Source organism: Dendropsophus ebraccatus, chromosome 14 (genome assembly GCF_027789765.1).
Source record: "Dendropsophus ebraccatus isolate aDenEbr1 chromosome 14, aDenEbr1.pat, whole genome shotgun sequence".
Lineage (NCBI taxonomy): Eukaryota > Metazoa > Chordata > Amphibia > Anura > Hylidae > Dendropsophus > Dendropsophus ebraccatus.
The window spans coordinates 19,763,161-19,781,817 of NC_091467.1; the positions used below are offsets into that span (position 1 = coordinate 19,763,161).

The 18,657-nt window shown below is 40.9% G+C and overlaps 1 protein-coding gene across 11 annotated transcripts in view; it reads left to right on the top strand.

Moving 5' to 3' along the window:
• Nucleotides 1-17,813, top strand: part of MATN4 (matrilin 4) — a 138,455-nt gene extending 120,642 nt beyond the window's left edge. For 10 of the 11 annotated variants that reach the window (XM_069951488.1, XM_069951485.1, XM_069951489.1 and 7 more), the window contains 11 exons: nt 120-689; nt 1,167-1,289; nt 3,679-3,801; nt 4,509-4,631; nt 5,076-5,198; nt 7,925-8,047; nt 11,641-11,763; nt 12,189-12,593; nt 13,439-13,591; nt 14,722-14,825; nt 17,545-17,813. In XM_069951488.1, coding sequence (XP_069807589.1) covers nt 120-689; nt 1,167-1,289; nt 3,679-3,801; nt 4,509-4,631; nt 5,076-5,198; nt 7,925-8,047; nt 11,641-11,763; nt 12,189-12,593; nt 13,439-13,591; nt 14,722-14,825; nt 17,545-17,604 — 2,030 coding nt within the window. In that variant the 3' untranslated portion in view covers nt 17,605-17,813. The remainder of the gene's footprint in view (nt 1-119; nt 690-1,166; nt 1,290-3,678; nt 3,802-4,508; nt 4,632-5,075; nt 5,199-7,924; nt 8,048-11,640; nt 11,764-12,188; nt 12,594-13,438; nt 13,592-14,721; nt 14,826-17,544) is intronic. The other variant, XM_069951494.1, reaches the window with a different exon arrangement.
• Nucleotides 17,814-18,657: the final 844 nt, after the last annotated feature.

Here is an 18,657-nt window from a genome sequence, read left to right on the forward strand (position 1 = left end):
AGTTGTACATAAACCTAACTGAGGTCAATTTGTATGAACGGGTAACCCCCCCCCCCCCCATCCTATATGTCAATGTTTCCAATGCATTGGTAATGTTAGTCATCTGTTCTCTGTTTTAGAACCACAATGCAAAGCTGGCCCTATGGATCTAGTCTTCATTATCGACAGCTCAAGAAGTGTTCGACCATTCGAGTTCGAAAGCATGAGAAAGTTTATGATCGATATGATTAATTCACTTGAAATTGGAGCCACTGAAACGAGGGTCGGTGTGGTCCAATACTCTAGCCAAGTACAAAATGTGTTTTCTCTCAAGTCATTTTTTACAAAGGCTGAAATGCATAAGGCCATCAATGATATCATTCCTCTAGCACAAGGAACCATGACCGGTCTGGCAATACAGTACGCCATGAATGTTGCATTTACTGTGGAAGAAGGAGCTCGACCACTGGCCAAAAGAATTCCCAGAGTCGCTGTTATTGTGACCGATGGTAGACCTCAGGATCGTGTTACGGAAGTGGCTGCTCAAGCCCGAGAAGCTAAAATTGAGATCTATGCTGTCGGGGTACAGAGAGCAGATGTCAACTCTCTTCGGGCAATGGCATCACCTCCAATTGATGACCATGTGTTTTATGTAGAGACATTTGATCTTATTGAACACTTTGCCCTTCAGTTCCAAGATAAACTCTGTGGTGAGTGTCCCCAAGTTTTGTAACATAGACTTTCCACTGGATTCATTTCAATTCAACATAAAGTGTTAAATATCTAATCAACCAAAGTACCCACCACTTTAGGTAAAAGTGAAGTGAAATTTGCCAATTTTAAAAAATTTTGACAATTTGTTAATAATGGATTTTTTTGCAGAAAGCATGTTCTTTGCCATTATACTTTTTGTTAACATCTAGAAACAATATCATCAATCATATCCTCCAAATATAAACACCCTTATATGAACAAGAACTGCCACAGTCTTTAAGATCAGCAGTCAGGCATGGCGACCTCCAAGATTCCTTTGCTTTTGCCAGAGGCAACAACTAAAAAGTATCCATCTCACACGAGACCCAGCCTACGCAAACAACCCGATACTGAGTCATGTAGAATAAATACCAATGCTTATTGATGTTTCTAACAAAATAAGTTGATTGAATGAAACATTACCTTCTTCCCAGGTGTGGACATGTGCACTGAAATGGACCATGGATGTCAACATAAATGTGTTAGTATTCCCAGCTCCTACTATTGTGAATGTAACCCCGGCTTCAGACTTAATGACGATGGAAAGACATGTTCTAGTAAGTGCATTCACCAAATAATCTTTATTATTAGTTACAAATTTACCGTAGACTTATTGGGGGCAGAATTTTTTTTTTATATTTTTAAATTTACTTCAACAGTCATGCGGCCAACACCTATTTTCCACTGGGTTGGTATGAGAATGTAACTTTCCTTTACATCCTATCGGTTGGACAAATAGCGGGGATGTCTCCAACCTGTGGACTAAAAAGACAGATAAAACTTTTAATGACTAAGCCACCCTATTGAAGAGCCCCTTAAACTCCGCCCTTTGTGGGGGGGTTTCTCTTCTTTAGAGGTAGGACAGGTAGGACATGATCTACTCGAGAGGCAGATCTCACTTCCTAAATTTGTGTTGACTTTGAAGAGTTTCTACTCACCCTTAATTTGTGTCTGCAGTACAGCAAAGCTTTGAGAAAGCTCTCGCCTAGTCTATTACCATGGTCCAAATGTTTGCGTTACCCTTCTGGGATCTGTCTTTGGTCCTAAAGAGACTTTGCCAGCCTTTGTCTAAACATTTAAATAAAAGTCCTTTATTTCTCCTGGATGGCTACTTTAACCCTAGCAATTACATCTGCTAAGAGATTAAATGAGTCCCAGGCTCCTAGCACTGTGGCCCAGAGTTCTTTTCCACAACAGATCCTCTCAAGATGACATCACTTCGATCTCTTTAGATCTAGGCTGATGTCTTCAAACTTTTCAGAGGAGGACAAGAAAACCTATTGGTTTCCATTTGTTGACTCAACAGAAGCTGCCCAGCTTCCAAAATGTCTATATCGCACAAGATAAGAAATAATAGCCTTCTTCTCCTTAGTAGACCTGGAATTTCCATCCTTCCTTAGACCATGTTCTACCAGGGCTCATTCTACATCTATAGCTGAGCTATCCAGCGCTACAAAAACATGGCCACTTTCTTCCAGAGACAGCACCACTCCTGTCTCCAGCTTGGGTGAGGTTTTGCTGCTCAGTTCCATTGAAGTGAACTGAGCTTAATTGCAAACCGCACCTGAACTGGAGACAAGAGTCGTGTTGTCTCTGAAAGAAAGTGGCCATGTTTTTGTAGCACTGGATAACCCCTTAAATTTCTATAGAACAGATCTGTAGCTATGCCTCATGGTCATAATATTCGGAGGAGGATAAATCCTTTAGAAGGTCGGTTCTAAGATCTGAGCAGGAGATCCCTCCCTAGGAGATTCTTCATGCTAGATCTCCACTATATGTGTTGCTGATAGGATGTAAGGGAAATTTATGACTAAGAAGTAGTGATGAGTGAACTTGCTGAATGTTTGGTTCGGCCAAACACAAATGCTTTGCTTTTGCCTCCCAGTGGCTGGAAAATTTGGGAGCAGCCCTAGGGCTGCCAGGAAAACATGGATACAGCCTAACATTTAGCAAGTTCACTCATTACTACTTAGAAGTAAATCTGTCTTTTTAGCAGCACAAGAGTCCCTCCTCTTTTCTTTGCAGTCTGTATACAAAAAGGGATGGAGTTTTAAGAGGATCATTTTAACAGTAACCTAATCATTATAAGTTCCATCTGTCCTATCGGTCCACAGGGCAGAGAAATCCCCACTATGTGTGCTGCTGTAAGGAAAAAGGGCAAACACATTTACATTCTGTATCATAAATAGAGATGAGCGAACCGGGCTCGGGTTCGAGTCGATCCGAACCCGAACGTTTGGCATTTGATTAGCTGGGGCTGCTGAACTTGGAAAAAGCTCTAAAGTTGTCTGGAAAACATGGATACAGCCAATGACTATATCTATGTTTTCCACATAGCCTTAGGGCCCTAATCCACCAAACGATTATCGTTTGCATAATCGTTAATGAATAACTATCTCAAACGACCGATATTCCGAAAGACCTGAAAACGTTCACTCAGTTCCATGGAACGATAATCGATAAACGGAATCGTTACTTATGATCGTAATTGCAATAGTTTTTTCTTCGCTATTTATTCGCTATTGCGTTCGTATCTATTGCGAACGACCGAAATATGTCTTATTCAATGCAAACGATTTGCGAACGTTTTGCGAACGAGCAACGATAAAAATAGGTCCAGATCTTATAAAGCGATCAACGATCGGTCGTTAAACGTTAACTGCATTTCAACCGAACGATTATCGTTTAGATTCAAACGATTTAACGATAATCTGAACGGTAATCGTCCTGTGGAATAGGGCCGTTAGGGCTTTATCCAACTTCAGCAGCCCCCCGCTAATAAAATGCTGAATGTTTGGGTTCGGATTGACTGGAATCCGAACCCGGTTCGCTCATCTCTAACCATAAACTTTCTATTATAAATTGCTGAACTACACAGTACAAGGTGAGACAGTCCAAAAACAGTTAAAAGTAATAAAAACAATAAGAAAAACTCTCTTTTTTTAGTGATAGACCTGTGTGCCCAAGGAGACCATGGCTGTGAACAACTCTGCATCAGTTCTCCTGGATCTTATACCTGTGCCTGCCGAGCCGGTTACAAGCTAAACAATGATAAGAAGACTTGCTCAGGTAAGCACTAGGGTCATATAATTGTATCAGGGATGTGTGGTGTTAGGTACATCAGGACTGATTTAAGGCTGGGTTCACACTACGTATATTTCAGTCAGTATATTTCAGTGAGTATTGCAACCAAAACCAGGAGTGGATTAAAAACACAGAAAGGATCTGTTCACACAATGTTGAAATTGAGTGGATGGCCGCCATATAACAGTAAATAACGGCCATTATTTCAATATAACAGCCGTTGTTCTAAAATAACAGCAAATATTTGTCATTAAATGGCGGCCATCCACTCAATCTCAACATTGTGTGAACAGATCCTTTCTGTGCTTTTAATCCACTCCTGGTTTTGGTTGCAATACTGACTGAAATATACATATACTGACTGAAATATACGTAGTGTGAACATAGCCTTAAGGTGTATTCCCAGCATCAAAAGTTATCCCTTATGAACAGGATGGGGGATAACAAGCTGATTATTGGGGGTCCAACTGTTTATTTAACCATTTACAAGATGATACGTCTGGGGGCCTGGGCATTAGGGGTTTTTCATCATATGGATGGTCAGACACACCTCGTAAGTTAGGGTCCTTAAAGGATATGGATGTATAAGTCACAGAACTGTAAACATAACATCACAAATGTTTTTATAATATATTTATATAAAATTAAAATGATGGAAAATGATCTTATATACAAGTGTATTTCTTTCCCAGCAATTGACCAGTGCGCTTTGGGAAATCACGGCTGTGAGCATATCTGTGTCAGCTCCCCCGGATCCTACTCATGTGCCTGTCGTACAGGTTACAAACTCAACAATGACAAGAAGACTTGTTCAAGTAAGACAATACTCAATTATGTTGTTACCTCTATACATATGGTTGCCATAATACTACTTTTATCACACCCTGTCTTATGCATATCGGAGTAGGACATCAAAAGGACAGTACACTGCAATAAAAACCTATTGCAGTGTACTGTATAAGCAGTCAATACATGTGAAAGTCCCATACAGGAAAAAAAAAAGTTTAAAATAAAAAATATATATATTCCATTTGAAAAAAAATGTTCGATTTTCAATTCAAACTACTAAATATAAACTACAAAAAAGCACTTCCAAAAAAGGGCCCCAAAAAGTGAGAATTATCTCTTGGCATTGTTTTCTACCTTCAGTCCTCAGATGAATGTGTCTTAATCCAAATTGTGGTTAACCAAGAAAGAAGGCCTACTACTTAGCATTACCCCTTTAAGATTGGCTTTAATATGTGATCATCTCTTCTTAGTGATAGACCTGTGTGCTCAAGGCAATCATGGCTGTGAACAGCTCTGTATTAGCTCCCTTGGCTCATATTCCTGCGCCTGTCGTACTGGCTTCCAGTTAAACAACGACAAGAAGACCTGCACAAGTAAGTAGATCATTCTTTAAATGTCATATACATATTCAGCAAATTTTTGGCATTCATTGACTTCGGGTCCTTCTTCAGCTACATCTTAGAGTTATGGCTACCATGATAGACAGTGAACCATTTGGCACATACTTTGCCTCCATCTTCAACTGTCCACTTAATAATTCTTCTTAGATTGGTCTGGGAGTGATGCGAAATTAAAAAATGTCATACTCACCTTCCCCCCATCTCCAACAGCCCCTGGTCTGAGATTATCCAGTCCCTGCTTGTCACTGCTTCTTTCTGCTTCCAAGAACAAGTGTAAGCAATCAGTGGCTAAGGTGTGGCTATTGATTGGCTATTGGCTGAATGGGCAGTTCCTCTTGAGATGACTCAGAAGCAGTCAGAAGTGATTACAAGCTGGATCAGATTGCTGTAGACCAGGAGCAGCATGGGATCAGGGAAAGTGAGTATGGCTTAGTATTTATTTCTTCACCACCCCCAAATAGATATTGTACCCACCCCGAGACAACCTCTTATGATCATATTACCATGGAAATAACTTTTAGTAGCATAGATCTTATTCATGTATGACAAAACCATGATTTATTCCATGGTTGGTCAGTCTTAACTATGTAATAATGCAATACATCCAACATCAGGCAAAGCAAAAAAATTTGTATGGGGAGGTCTACTCATTGTCCAAATATAAGCAAATGCATAATTTGTCTTCTAATATATCCATTAATACAGTTAGCTGTTGGCGGTCCACAAAAAAGGGCCATATTATGAGCAAACACTTGTTGTTCTGCTGCTCATTTCAATTTGATGGTTAAACGGGGGTGGGGAACCTTTTTCCTGTCGAGGGCCATTTCTAAAATTGTTCTAGGGCCTTACACTACACGGCCGCACTATATGTTATACTGTGCGCGTCTGTGGCATAGCGTGAGCAAGAGCAAGGCTCCTAGTATTTCTATTAAATCCTGAATGATGTCCCTAGTATTATAGTTAACCCCCAATTATGTCCCTAGTATTATAGTTAACCCCCAATGACGTCCCTAGTATTATAGTTAACCCGCAATGATGCCCCTAGTAGTGTAGTTAATCCCCAATGATGCTGCTAGTATTGTAGTTACCCCCCCCCCCCCCCCAATGATGCTCTGTATGTTACTTATATGTCCCGAAAACATAGCTTTTAATACTTACCTATCTGTCCGGTGCTCCACTGCTAACTAGTTACCACTGGTGGCAAATAGCTTTGTCAGTGACACCTCCCTAGCAGTGTCAGCGTATAGGAGCCTATGAAAGAGGGGCTGTCCCTGAGCGCTTACACTGCTAGAGAGATGTAATTGTTGACTCTGTTTCGCGCAGCAGTGACTAGTTACCAGTGGATCGCTGCCCACATAACTACATAGGTAAGTATTACAAACTAAATTTTCGAGACATATAAGTATTGCTCATAGCGTTTATAGGGGCTGTATAGGGATGTATTTATAGCTTTACTGCGGATAATGATTAGTTTCCTTTTAAATGGGAATCTATTGTTAACTGAGAATGAGCTATTTTAAAGGAGAAGTCCGGCATTTTTTTTTCATTAAAGCTATATAACCCCCCCCCCCCTAAAAAGTTATACAAATCACCAATATATAGTTACTACGGGAAATGCTTATAAAGTGCTTTTTTTCCTGCACTTACTACTGCATCAAGGCTTCACTTCTTGAAAAACATGGTGATGTCACTTCTTGGATAACATGGTGATGTCACTTCCTGGATAACATGGTGATGTCACTTCCTGGATAACATTGCGATGTCACAACCCGACTCCCAGAGCTGTGCGGGCTGTGGCTGCTGCAGAGGATGATGGCAGGGGATGCTCAGTGTCCCTCCAGTGCCCTGTGTCCCTCAGTGTCCCCTCTGCCATCATCCTCTCTAGCGGCCACAACCCGCACAGCTCTGGGAGTCGGGACGTGACATCACCATGTTATCCAGGAAGTGAAGCCTTGATGCAGTAGTAAGTGCAGGGGAAAAAGCATTTCCTGTAATAAGTGTACATTGGTAATTTGTAGAATTTTGGGGGGACAATACAATACTTTATTAAACATTTTTCCTTTAAAGAGTCATCAAATAAGTTCCGATCTACTAGATCAATGCTTGTATCAGGCATTTTAAAAAGACCCTTAGTTTATTTTATGCTTATAATCTTTATCTTTTGAACAAGTCAATGAATAACCCTGTCTGGCAGAACCAGCCTTCACATGTCACCGCCATATTCATCCTCTTAAACATGTCACACCTGAGTACCTATCCGGAAATAAAGTCTGACTCCTTTTACAGCATGGCTATTGTCATTACACTTTTGTGTTGTGCTTTTGATCAGGAAAGGGATGTTATAGTCCGGTCACTCTTCATAGACAACATTTTTATGGTCTCGATTAAGAGCCTGAAGAAATCCCATAAAGACAACAAGAGGCTTTTATTCCCATCCACCATGAAAGATCTGTCTGAACTAGATACCAGTGTTTGAGTCATTAAAATAATAATGAAAATTAACTTTCATGTTGCTCCAGCCGGAGCTGAAATCTACCTCATTTTCCTGACCTTTCTCCACAAAGATTTCTTTCTGAAACATCAAATAATCCAAAATGTTTAACATTCCTGCAGATGCTACGAAGACGTTCTTACAATGGGGTTGGAGGGGTCCAAGTCACATATCTGTGTAATATTAATATCTGTCTTCTGGATTGTAGTGATTGACTACTGTTCATATGGGAATCACAGCTGTCAGCATGAGTGTGTGGGTATCCTGAATGGCTATTACTGCCGCTGTAATGAGGGCTACACTCTTCAGAGCGATGGGAAGACATGTCTGCGTAAGTGGAGTGCAAAGTGCTTTCACATGATTGGTGCCCCCGAATGGGTCACCATTGTTGGTTCCATTCATGTCCTTGATCAATTGCTTCATGAATAATTACGTGGAGGATAAAGCCATAAGGGTGGTTGATAAATGGGTGATTGTAAGAAAAAGTGAAGTCTAAACCTTAATGTGAAAAGTTCCTATTGACTTCTATTCTGTTCATACCAGGTACAGTATGCATCTTCATAGGTGTTGGAGTCTATATTGATATTGGAACCATGCATACATAAGATGGGGGTCTCTACGACAGATGGACCGCCTATCATACAGCTGCCTTCAAGAAGGGTCCACAACGACTCATATATCTAACATAATTTGTTCTTATACTCACTGACCATTGTTATCCTTACAGGAAAAAATAGATGCCATATGGACTGTCTTCCAATATTTTCTCATGTCCAATTGAAATTAAGGTACCATCATCTCATGACATTTGTCTAAGGATAGGAGTTGGAAGGACATCACCCCTATGGAGTTTTTTTGTTATCATTTTAGAGTTGAAGACCAGTATTAGGTGGTTGCTTTGAAGGTCCAGTTGAGCAGCTTTGTATTCAGAAGTGAATAAATAGTTCCAGACATGACTGACCTATAGTGGAAAATAATGATAATTTACTGATAAAACAGAAACATTCATAGGAAAGATCCTTAAAGGGGTTGATTCGGATGATCGGATTTATACAGTACCTACCTTCTCCACGTCTCAGAAGCCTTACTTCTTCCAAGACATGGAATCACAGGAAGTGGGAATCGGGGAGCAGAAGGCTTCAGCCGTTTTCTGCTTCCTGCACAACCCCTTTAAATGTTTAGAAATGAGGCTAACCATTTAAGAGTTAAGAGGATAAGTTCTGATGGAGTGACACTGGGAGATGTATACAAATTATTTCCGAGAACGCAATGGCCCCAGCATCAGGTATCCACAGTATGTAAAGGGGTTGGTCAAAATTAACTAGAACACCCCGATTTTTACATAGTCACATTGAAATCTTCCCAACCTACCTGCCATTACATCTCACTCATGTAGCAATTGTTAAACTCTACTTCTTGCTGTTCTAAAAATATGGCATGTCAAACCTGAGTTTCCAAGGGGAATGATTGTTATCGCACCCCTGGTAGGGGCATCTGTGATCCAGGTTGATGGGTTTTTCAATGTCAACTTTCGTTTATCACATCTCGGTGTGTAAAGACCACTAAAACATCTGATGTAGACGTAGCTGGGGTCGAAAGTCAAGGGACAGAAAAACACTTTTCCAAATTGAAGCCAAAACACCAAACTGCACCCCCTCAGGTTACTACAGAGTCAAATGCAAGTTTGAGGGCACCATTATCTGAAGAACATCAGGTGTGCACCACTCATAGAGCTATTGTCTACTATTCGACTAAGTGATTTTCTCGTCCTTCTATCAAGATGTCAAAGATGCCCTTGCCAGGCGTGCACCAATAATCGTTCCCCTTCATTCAATAGGTTTAAAAGGGGTTGCAGAAGTTGAATGCAGCCCTAGGACTGTCAGGAAAACATGGATATATTGTAGTCTATGGCCTGTGGCTGTATTCATGCTTTCCAGGAAGGACTCCCTAGGGCGGCATTCAACTTCTGCAGCCACAGGGAATACAATGCCCAGAATTTGGTATCGGAGAACGTTGCCGAACCCAAACAGTTTGACAGGTCTGCTCAACACTAGTTATGGCATACGGGTCCATTATTTAGACTAGTAATTGACTTATAAACTCTATGATAGTGTTTCCCAACTAGTGCCCCCAACCTGGTTAAATGTTCTTCATAAGCGGTTCCTCATCTTTTTAAGGGTTCCTCTGTAATAATTACTGTTCTGTGGCCATTTAGTGATCGGTCATGCTACAGATACAAATCTTTCCTTGACTTCTTAACCCTGACTTAATTCAAGCATCTTACGCCTTAATCGTCTCATATATTCTAGTTGTTTCTTATTTGTATAATCTAAGCCTAGAGAAGCAATGTCACAGTAAAATAAATATATCAGGGCAAATCCTTATTTAGTTTAGAAGGTACCTTGGAGGTTATGGCTTATTAAGGATCATGGAAAGTTGTAACAGAATTTCTCATGACCCGAGATAGCGATCTATTAAATCTGCTTATTCCTAAATCTGCTTCCATCGATAGCAAGATCACCAGTAGCCATCATATGTTTATGCAGCTATTCCCATACTGTTTTGTTATATCTAATTCCACTTAATAGACCTTATGGCTTTGATGAGTACTTGATGTAATTTTTCTTGGCAGGTTTTATACTCTAGAGCCCTCTGGGGCAGGAAATCACGGGAACAGTAGTTAAAGTTCCATATTTAATTTCAGACTGGAGACGATTCAGAAGCGAGTATGATCTATGAGCAGAATGGTTTCCTCCAATAAGGGAAAAATCCAAAGCGAAGAATGCAAAATAATTGTTTTAGCCTCTGTCTTCAGTCTATGAATATCATCCTTCACGTTCATGGTCTGCAAGCCTGGTATTTCCTGTTTAGTCACTTCTGAAAGAGAGTAACCACTTCTGTAGACATCCTTGCCAATTTTCCTTAATAATAAATGACACGCTGCAATAACAATGTAAGGAGAATCATTCAGCCTGGTTCAGTGGATGATTCCTCTTTCATATTTTTGAAAAACTGAAAGGCAAAACCCTTTCTTCATCGATGAAGACCTTATGTCCTAATGTGTCAAAGAAACCAAGCTCTACTCAATTAGCATTGATGGCAAAGTGCCCATAGACCATCACTAGCCAAATATATGAGCAAACCTCAAGCACGCTCGGGTTCATCTGAACCCAAACTCTCGGCATTAGATTACTGATGGCTGAAGTTGGAGGTAGCTCTAGAATATATGGATACAGCTTATGGCCCATGGCTGTATCCATGTTTTCCAGGCAGTCTTGCGTGATCGAGGTTCGCACATCTCTAGTTATATGTTCCCTATTTTTATTTACTGTGGGGGTCAATGGCAGACATCTGCAACTCTATAGTCAATTGTAGTATTCATCTAGATAGACTCTTCAACCACCTATGAACTTCCAATGCACCTCTTTCAGGCAAGTGGTGTGGGAGCTTTGTGACGCTTCTGCTCTAATGGCCTGGATCTGAGGAACCTCTATTCTCGGCCATATAGGCCCCAAAAATAAGGGGGCTCTCTCTGTAATCCCATTGATGCAATACAGCGTACTGATGGGTTGACTTGGCAACCAGGAGCATAACAGTCCCCCTGGCCTACTCAGCCATCTTAAGTAGTCTAATAGATAATCAATGGAGGGGCAGTATTCATATTCAACTGCTTCTCCATTTAGATCTCCCATTCTCGAGATTGCAGGTGTCCTAGTGGTAAGACTCCCAGCAATCATAGACAGGATAGGTAATAAGTCTGTAAATAAGAGGTTAACCATACATTACTGTGAACAACAACATGACCACTATATATATTAACCATACAATTTTGATCCTCAGACAGGGTACAAGTCGCATAAGCAATATTGCTGACTTCTCCATAGACATACTATATCTGTACCTTATCTTCTAATCTATTTTCAGCTAATGACATGTGTAATATTGTGGATCACGGATGTGAATTTAAGTGTGTCAGCACACCTGGATCATACCACTGCATTTGCCCGGAGGGACAAGAGCTTCAAGCAGATGGAAAAACCTGCAATAGTGAGTATTCATGGGTTGCATGTATGGTGACTGTAATGATACTAGAAAGAAGTCAAGGTGACGCCAGTCCACTGGTCATATGCATAGCTACCCCATCACCCCTTTTAGAAAATCTCATTGAATACATTGGCTTGGCTTCGGTTGGGTTAAGAATTTAGAGATGATCGAAACGGGCCAAGGTTCGGGTTCATACGAACCCGAACCATTGGCATTTGACTTCCGCCGTCTTCCCATCCCTAGGCTGTATTCATGTTTTTCAGACGGGACTCGGGCTGTCTCTACCTTCCCCTTAGAATGGGAAGACAGCTGGATTCAAATGCTGATGGTTTGGGTTCATACGAACCCGAACCTTGGCCCAGTTTGTTCATCTCTAGTTAAGATATCAGCAATTGTTCCAAGTAACAGTATGTTTCTGTGTTCTCTAGAATGCTCCACTGGATACATCGATTTAGTATTTGTGATTGATGGCTCTAAGAGTGTCCGACCCCAAAACTTTGAGCTCGTGAAGCAGTTTGTGAACAAGATCGTGGACACTTTGGATGTTTCTGCCCATGGCACACATGTCGGCCTTGTTCAGTATTCCAGCCGTGTGCGCACAGAGTTTACCCTGAATCAGTTTAAAACAGCAAAGGATATTAACAATGCAGTGAAGAACATAGATTACATGGAGAAGGGCACCATGACAGGCCTGGCCTTGAAACATATGGTTGAGCACAGCTTCTCTCAACAGGAAGGTGCCAGGCCAAATGTCCCTAAAATAGGTCTGGTGTTTACTGATGGTCGCTCCCAAGATGACATCTCTGAATGGGCCAAAAAAGCCAAGGAAGCAGGTGGGAGTACACAAAAGTCATATGTAATGTACCATATTATCCTATTAGTACAACACAATGGATTTTATATTGGTATTTATGGTGTTCTTACCTTACGTGTGTACTTTAAACCAAAGGCATTTCCTGAGGATGTTTTTCCTTGAGGAGAGCACCATAAAGGCATTTAGGCCCTTCATTGGAAATTTGGACATGCAAAGCATCTCTCTGACCTTTTGGAGGTAGCTTTCCCTTTAAGTCAATGTTTGATTCCATTAAGAAGCCTTAAAATACGACTGTAAATTTAATTAGCCAAGCCAGAATCTACCCCACCTGTAATGGCTTAGTTAATTAAAGGGGTTATCCAGTATTAGCCATCTACTTCTAGAGGCGACACAACTTTTGTCTCCAGTTCAGATGTGGTTTGCAGTTAAGCTCTATTCACTTCAATTGAACCAAGATGGCAAATCCCATTCAAACCGGAGTAGTGTGTCTGTGTAGTCGCTGCAGAAAGTGGCCATGTTTTTCTAAACCTTGATATTCCCTTTAAGTCCCCAGTCATGTTCTAAGGCTTCTCAAAAGAGTCAACCATTTACTTGATACAAAAGTTACCTCCAAAAGAAGGTGATAGAGAGTAGTTTTGCATATCCTTGCCTCTCTACATAAGCTTTACAGAATTTCTTTGTTTTTACAATGCTTGTGAAGATACATTGGAGTCTCAGCTGGGAAATTTGACTTATTTGTTTATATTAAGGCTCCTACTGACACTAAATCCATCATCTTGAATCACAGGGATTTGCAAAATTTCACATGGAGCAGGGACTGGGCTACTGTAGGTGTTTGCTTATTTTCCACATTCTGTGCCGCAGGAATTACTATGTATGCCGTGGGTGTTGGAAAAGCAGTTGAAGATGAACTGAATGAAATTGCATCAGAGCCTGTGAACAAGCATTCCTTCTACACAGCTGACTTTTCCACAATGAATTTAATCGCTGAAGATTTAAAGCTGAACATTTGCCCAGGTAAGATGTGTCGATTGGCACCCAGAGCTCAAAAAATGCTGCATTAGCTTAGTATCTATAGTAAGTACCTTGTTTGAGGTATAGGGGCTGCAGAGTTATACAACTCCCCTGACTCACACTGCCTGTCTCTGTCTGCTGTGAGCAGATTCTCTAGTGTCCTATGAGCTTGATACTATTCTCCTCTGTGTAAGAGCTAACAGGGAAAAAAGAAGGCAGGCTGAAGCTGTATCTTATATGATACCTGATTATGAGTTAGGGGACAGAAGATCTATGTCTCTGATCTGTCAATTGCTAGTGTAGGGATAAGTCTTTACTTCCTCTGTCTCTGCAAAACTAGAGGCATCATGGGATATGTAGACAGCTTAAAGAGACTCTGTCAGTAGGTTTAGGCTGTTCTATCTCAGGGTAGCATACACTAGTGACCGAGTAGCTGAGAAGAATGATGTATCACTTACATTGTTTTGTGCACCTGATCCAGAGATATCCTCCTAAATAACACGGACAATAAGTAGTCCTCTCCATTATGTGCATGAGCCCAGTAGACCTGGATATTCATCAGAATCAGAAAAGCCCGCCCACCCGCTGCTGATTGGCAGTTATCTATCCATGCTGTCAACTGTCAATAATCAGCTGGAGGGCAGGGAGAGGGGTGTGGCAAGAATTATTCTCCTGCATATTAGGAGAACGGCTGATCAAAATGATGTAAGTAATACACTGATCTGTTCAGCATTTCTGTCACTATTTTCTGCTGCCCTCATTTAAGGTCCAATAAACCTAATGACAGATTCTCTTTAAGGAGATAGGAAAATAAGTACTAAAAATGCAGATGACCCATAAATCAGCTAAAATAGGTATAAATAAGTCCTACACATAAGCATCTGCTTCATTATTTAATGTCAGTCTATGCTTCTCAAGACCAGTCACACGGATAAGACAGTACGTACATGAGGTCCGTTTGCTGATTTGTAATATGGCCGATCTCTAGATGAGATCGGATTAGACAGGAACATATGTCAGGCTTACCTACAATAACCACAGCGTTCTCTTTGGATACTGGAAGCAGCGATCCGGATGCCATGTGTTTTATTAATGGATGGTTACAGTAAATAAATGATACTTTGTATTTGCAGAAGAGATAAAGGGAGAGACAGAGTTTAAGAACCCCTGTGACTGCGAGCATCTCATCAGCTTCCAGACAAACACCCTCACCACGCTAGGAAACCTGACAGAAAAGCATATCCTTTCTACATACTGGTATACTGTTATTCACAATATACACAGGTGATGGTAAGAATTTTGCTCTCAAATCAACTGGTTTCAGTAAGTTATATAGATTTGTAATTTGCTTCTATTTAAAAAATCTCCAGTCCTCCAGTACTTATCAATTGCTGTATGTCCTACAGACAGTGGTGTATTTTTTCCAGTCTGACACGGTCAGGAAAAAATAAAATAAAAATAAATAAAAAATGTCAGGAACTGTCCATAGCAGTAGCAAATCTGCTACACCTACCATGTAATTCTACCATGCTGAATGTATGTTACCACAATTTTATTTCCACATAATATACCGAATGTTATTACTGTTGTTTCTATATTCTTTGTTAACCCATATGTTAGCTTGTTGTACAAACATGTTAACTTTACTGTTGGCACTAAGGTCAGTGCTTATAGACTTTCCCTTTTGCAATATGTTCTTAGGATGCGTTCACACGTACAGGATCTGCAGCAGATTTGATGGTCCTGATTTGATTTGCTTTGAATCTGCAACTTCAATTTTGTGCCATCAAATCTGCTGCAGATCCTGTACGTGTGAACGCACCCTTAAAAAAACTAAAAAAAACATTGAACCAGAAAACCTCTCTTGCTCTGGACAGTTCCTGACATGGACAGAGGTGGCAGCAGAGAGCACTGTGTCAGACTGCAAAGAATGCACCACTTCCTGCAGGACATACAGCAGCTGATAAGTACTGGAAGAAATAGAATTGAAATAGAAGTAAATTACAAATCTGTATAACTTTCTGACACCAGTTGATTTAAAAACATTTTTTTTCTTCCGGAGTACTGCTTTAACAACACAATGATTAATGGTGGAACCACATGAATCCTAGCGTACATACTATAGAGACTGACCATGTGGCTGTGGCTCTAGTTGGTTCTATTCCCTATGATACCGAAAGGAAACTGTGCAAGACTCCTGTCCCCAGGGAACTGCTCTGTCAGCAAATACAGGGATAAAGCTATTGACCTAAGGGTCACGGAAAGAAAGGGGAAATAAACACCAGGCCTGTCTGCCCTGAGGGGGGCAAAAATAGAGGCAATTAATGTAATAGGAGGCCTATTTTGATCTTTGCTATGGGACTCCATTCTTTCTATATACACCACTGAGAACATGACAGTATTATTCCTAAGTACAGGAGGAGACTAGGCCCTATGGGGGAGATTTATCAAACATGGTGTAAAGTGAAACTGGCTCAGTTGCCCCTAGCAACCAATCAGATTCCACCTTTCATTTTCCTAAGAGTCTGTGAGGAATGAAAGGTGGAATCTGATTGGTTGCTAGGGGCAGCTGAGGCACTTTCACTTAACACCTTGTATGATATATATATATATATATATATATATATATATATATATATATATATATACAGCTACCATGTTCTGAACTGGCCAGAATTCAAGAAAATAAAGAAAATACTAATAGCCCTTTATACTGAAATAAAAGCAAGCACAATCCACTATTTAAACTGTCAGCAGGATAATCTGAGATCTGCAGGACTGTGGGGTTGTGGATCCGCAGAAGATGACTGAGCTTCACCAGGGAGTAGGGTCTACGGGGCTGCTGGTCTTTACCATAATCCGCTGCAAGGCAGGAGGGACTTGCTGCATCAGGCGACCCCCAGGTCACTACCCCTGATTTCAGTAGGTAGCAGCGGTGGACGAGGTGCAGCAAGGGTCAGGAACAAGGGACTACACAAGGATAGGTACAGGCTGGTCGGTCAGGGAAGATGCCAACTGACAGATATACTGGCAGGAATAACTGGGCGACACTATATTGAAGGCTTGGGGGAACAAATTGAGGTCCCAGGAAGCAGCAGAGTTTATAAATGTATGCTGGCAGGTGCTACACATTAAGGGTGCACCGGCCCTTTAAATCTCACTAAGATGATGTGTGTGGGCCCTAAAAGGGGGAAACGCACATGGTGGCCAAGAGGAAGCATGGCAGGAGCAGGGACAGAAAAGGCAGCGACAGTGCAGGTGGACCTGGGATGCGGCGCCCATCTCAGCAGGAGACACAAGGGAACAACCGCTGCCATGACAGTAAAAAATGTGCAATATATTAGGCAAAAATGTACAATATATAACAAAAATTCCATAAGTTATAACTACTGACGAAAAGTATGGAATGGCCACACTAAAGGCCCTATTACATGGAACGACTATCGCCGATAATCATCCTATGTAATAGAAGGCAACGGTCAGCCGACATGAACGATGTCGGCTGATCGTTGCAGTCGTTTGTCTTTCAACATGTTGAAAGACAAACGACTTTGGTAGCAGCGATCTGCCGCCGTCACTCCGTGAAATAGGAAACCGCTATCCTCTATGGGCTGCCCGTACGATCTAGTGATCACCTGGGCAGTCCCCCCGCAGCTCCCTGTGGGCTCTCTTGCACTTACCCACTAGCTGCCGACGCGTGTAATAGCTCCGGCAGCAAGCGGGGAACGGGGAGCAAACGAGCGCTGACAGCCCCCTGTAATAGGGGCTTTACCGAAGGGTTAACTATACTTCATAGCAAAGTCGGGTCAGTCCGAACTCACCTGTATTGGCTGGAAATGTAGCTGTAAGAAATCGACTGTGAAGAAAGCGGCAACCGAGGCTCCAATGCAGATGTGACCCCAGCCCACCACCCTTATACCAACCAACACCTATAACATTTCCCTTAACAGTCCTCACTAGCCCAGCTGACAGCAAGACTCGAATCCCTGGAGAACCAGCTAGCCGATAAGAAGTAAAGATCCTTTTTGCAAAAAAAATATAATAAAAATAAAACAAACAAACCAAAAACCTAATGAAGCTATGAAGATCTATGTGACCTCTGGATGTCACGTGGTAATATTTTGTAACCCCTTTCTGGAGGCATCGACTGACATGCCGGGCAGAGCTGTAAAACTATCTATATTATAAATAAATGTGAATAGATTGTTGTTTATTATTATAAGAATTTTACTGTTTTCTTCTCTAGAAATTGGAAACCATGTTAGTGGTCTAGGGTGTTAGGAGATATTTTTTATTTAATTTTTGTTTAACTTTTTAATAAAACTTAAAAAAAAAAATCATATTTCATGAGAACGGTACTTTATTTTGGGACGTGCTTGAGTGCTAAAAGTTTTTGTATGACCAGTTGGTTTAACGCTGTATAGAAGTTACATCTGGCATATAGCCTGTTGAAAAATATACAAGTGGTTGCTGTCAACATCAATAGAAAGTCGGGACTGCTACTGTGGAGAACAGTTTATTCATGATTTCCATCATAGCAAAGAGTCATATGCAAGAAGACCACATTTGAATGCAAAATGAAAAGCATATGGACACATAAGAGATGAGCGCATTTGAATAACGGTGGTTAAAGAAGTTGAATACAGCACTAGGGAGACCTGAAAGACATGGATAAAAAAACACTAAAAACACACACACACACACACACCAAACTGCTAAAGAAAATCTCTATAAAAAATAATTAGGCTCTTGGTTACCATTTGAAAATACAGGAATTCCATTAACCTTACAATGGCCTCAAGATACAATATTTTCAACATACAATATTACTTTCTGGACCATCGTAACTTGAACTCAACATACAATACTACAGACAGTCAGGATCTATGGAACATGTAAAAAAAACTAGCTGATCGACCAATGTAAGTGGCCATTTTACTGGTAAACTCCCAGTATTAGGGTACTATTACATGGAACGATAATCAATTCGGCCGATTATTGCTCCGTGTAATAAATACAACGATCAGCCGATGACAACAATCATCAGCTGATCGTTGATATAGGTGTGA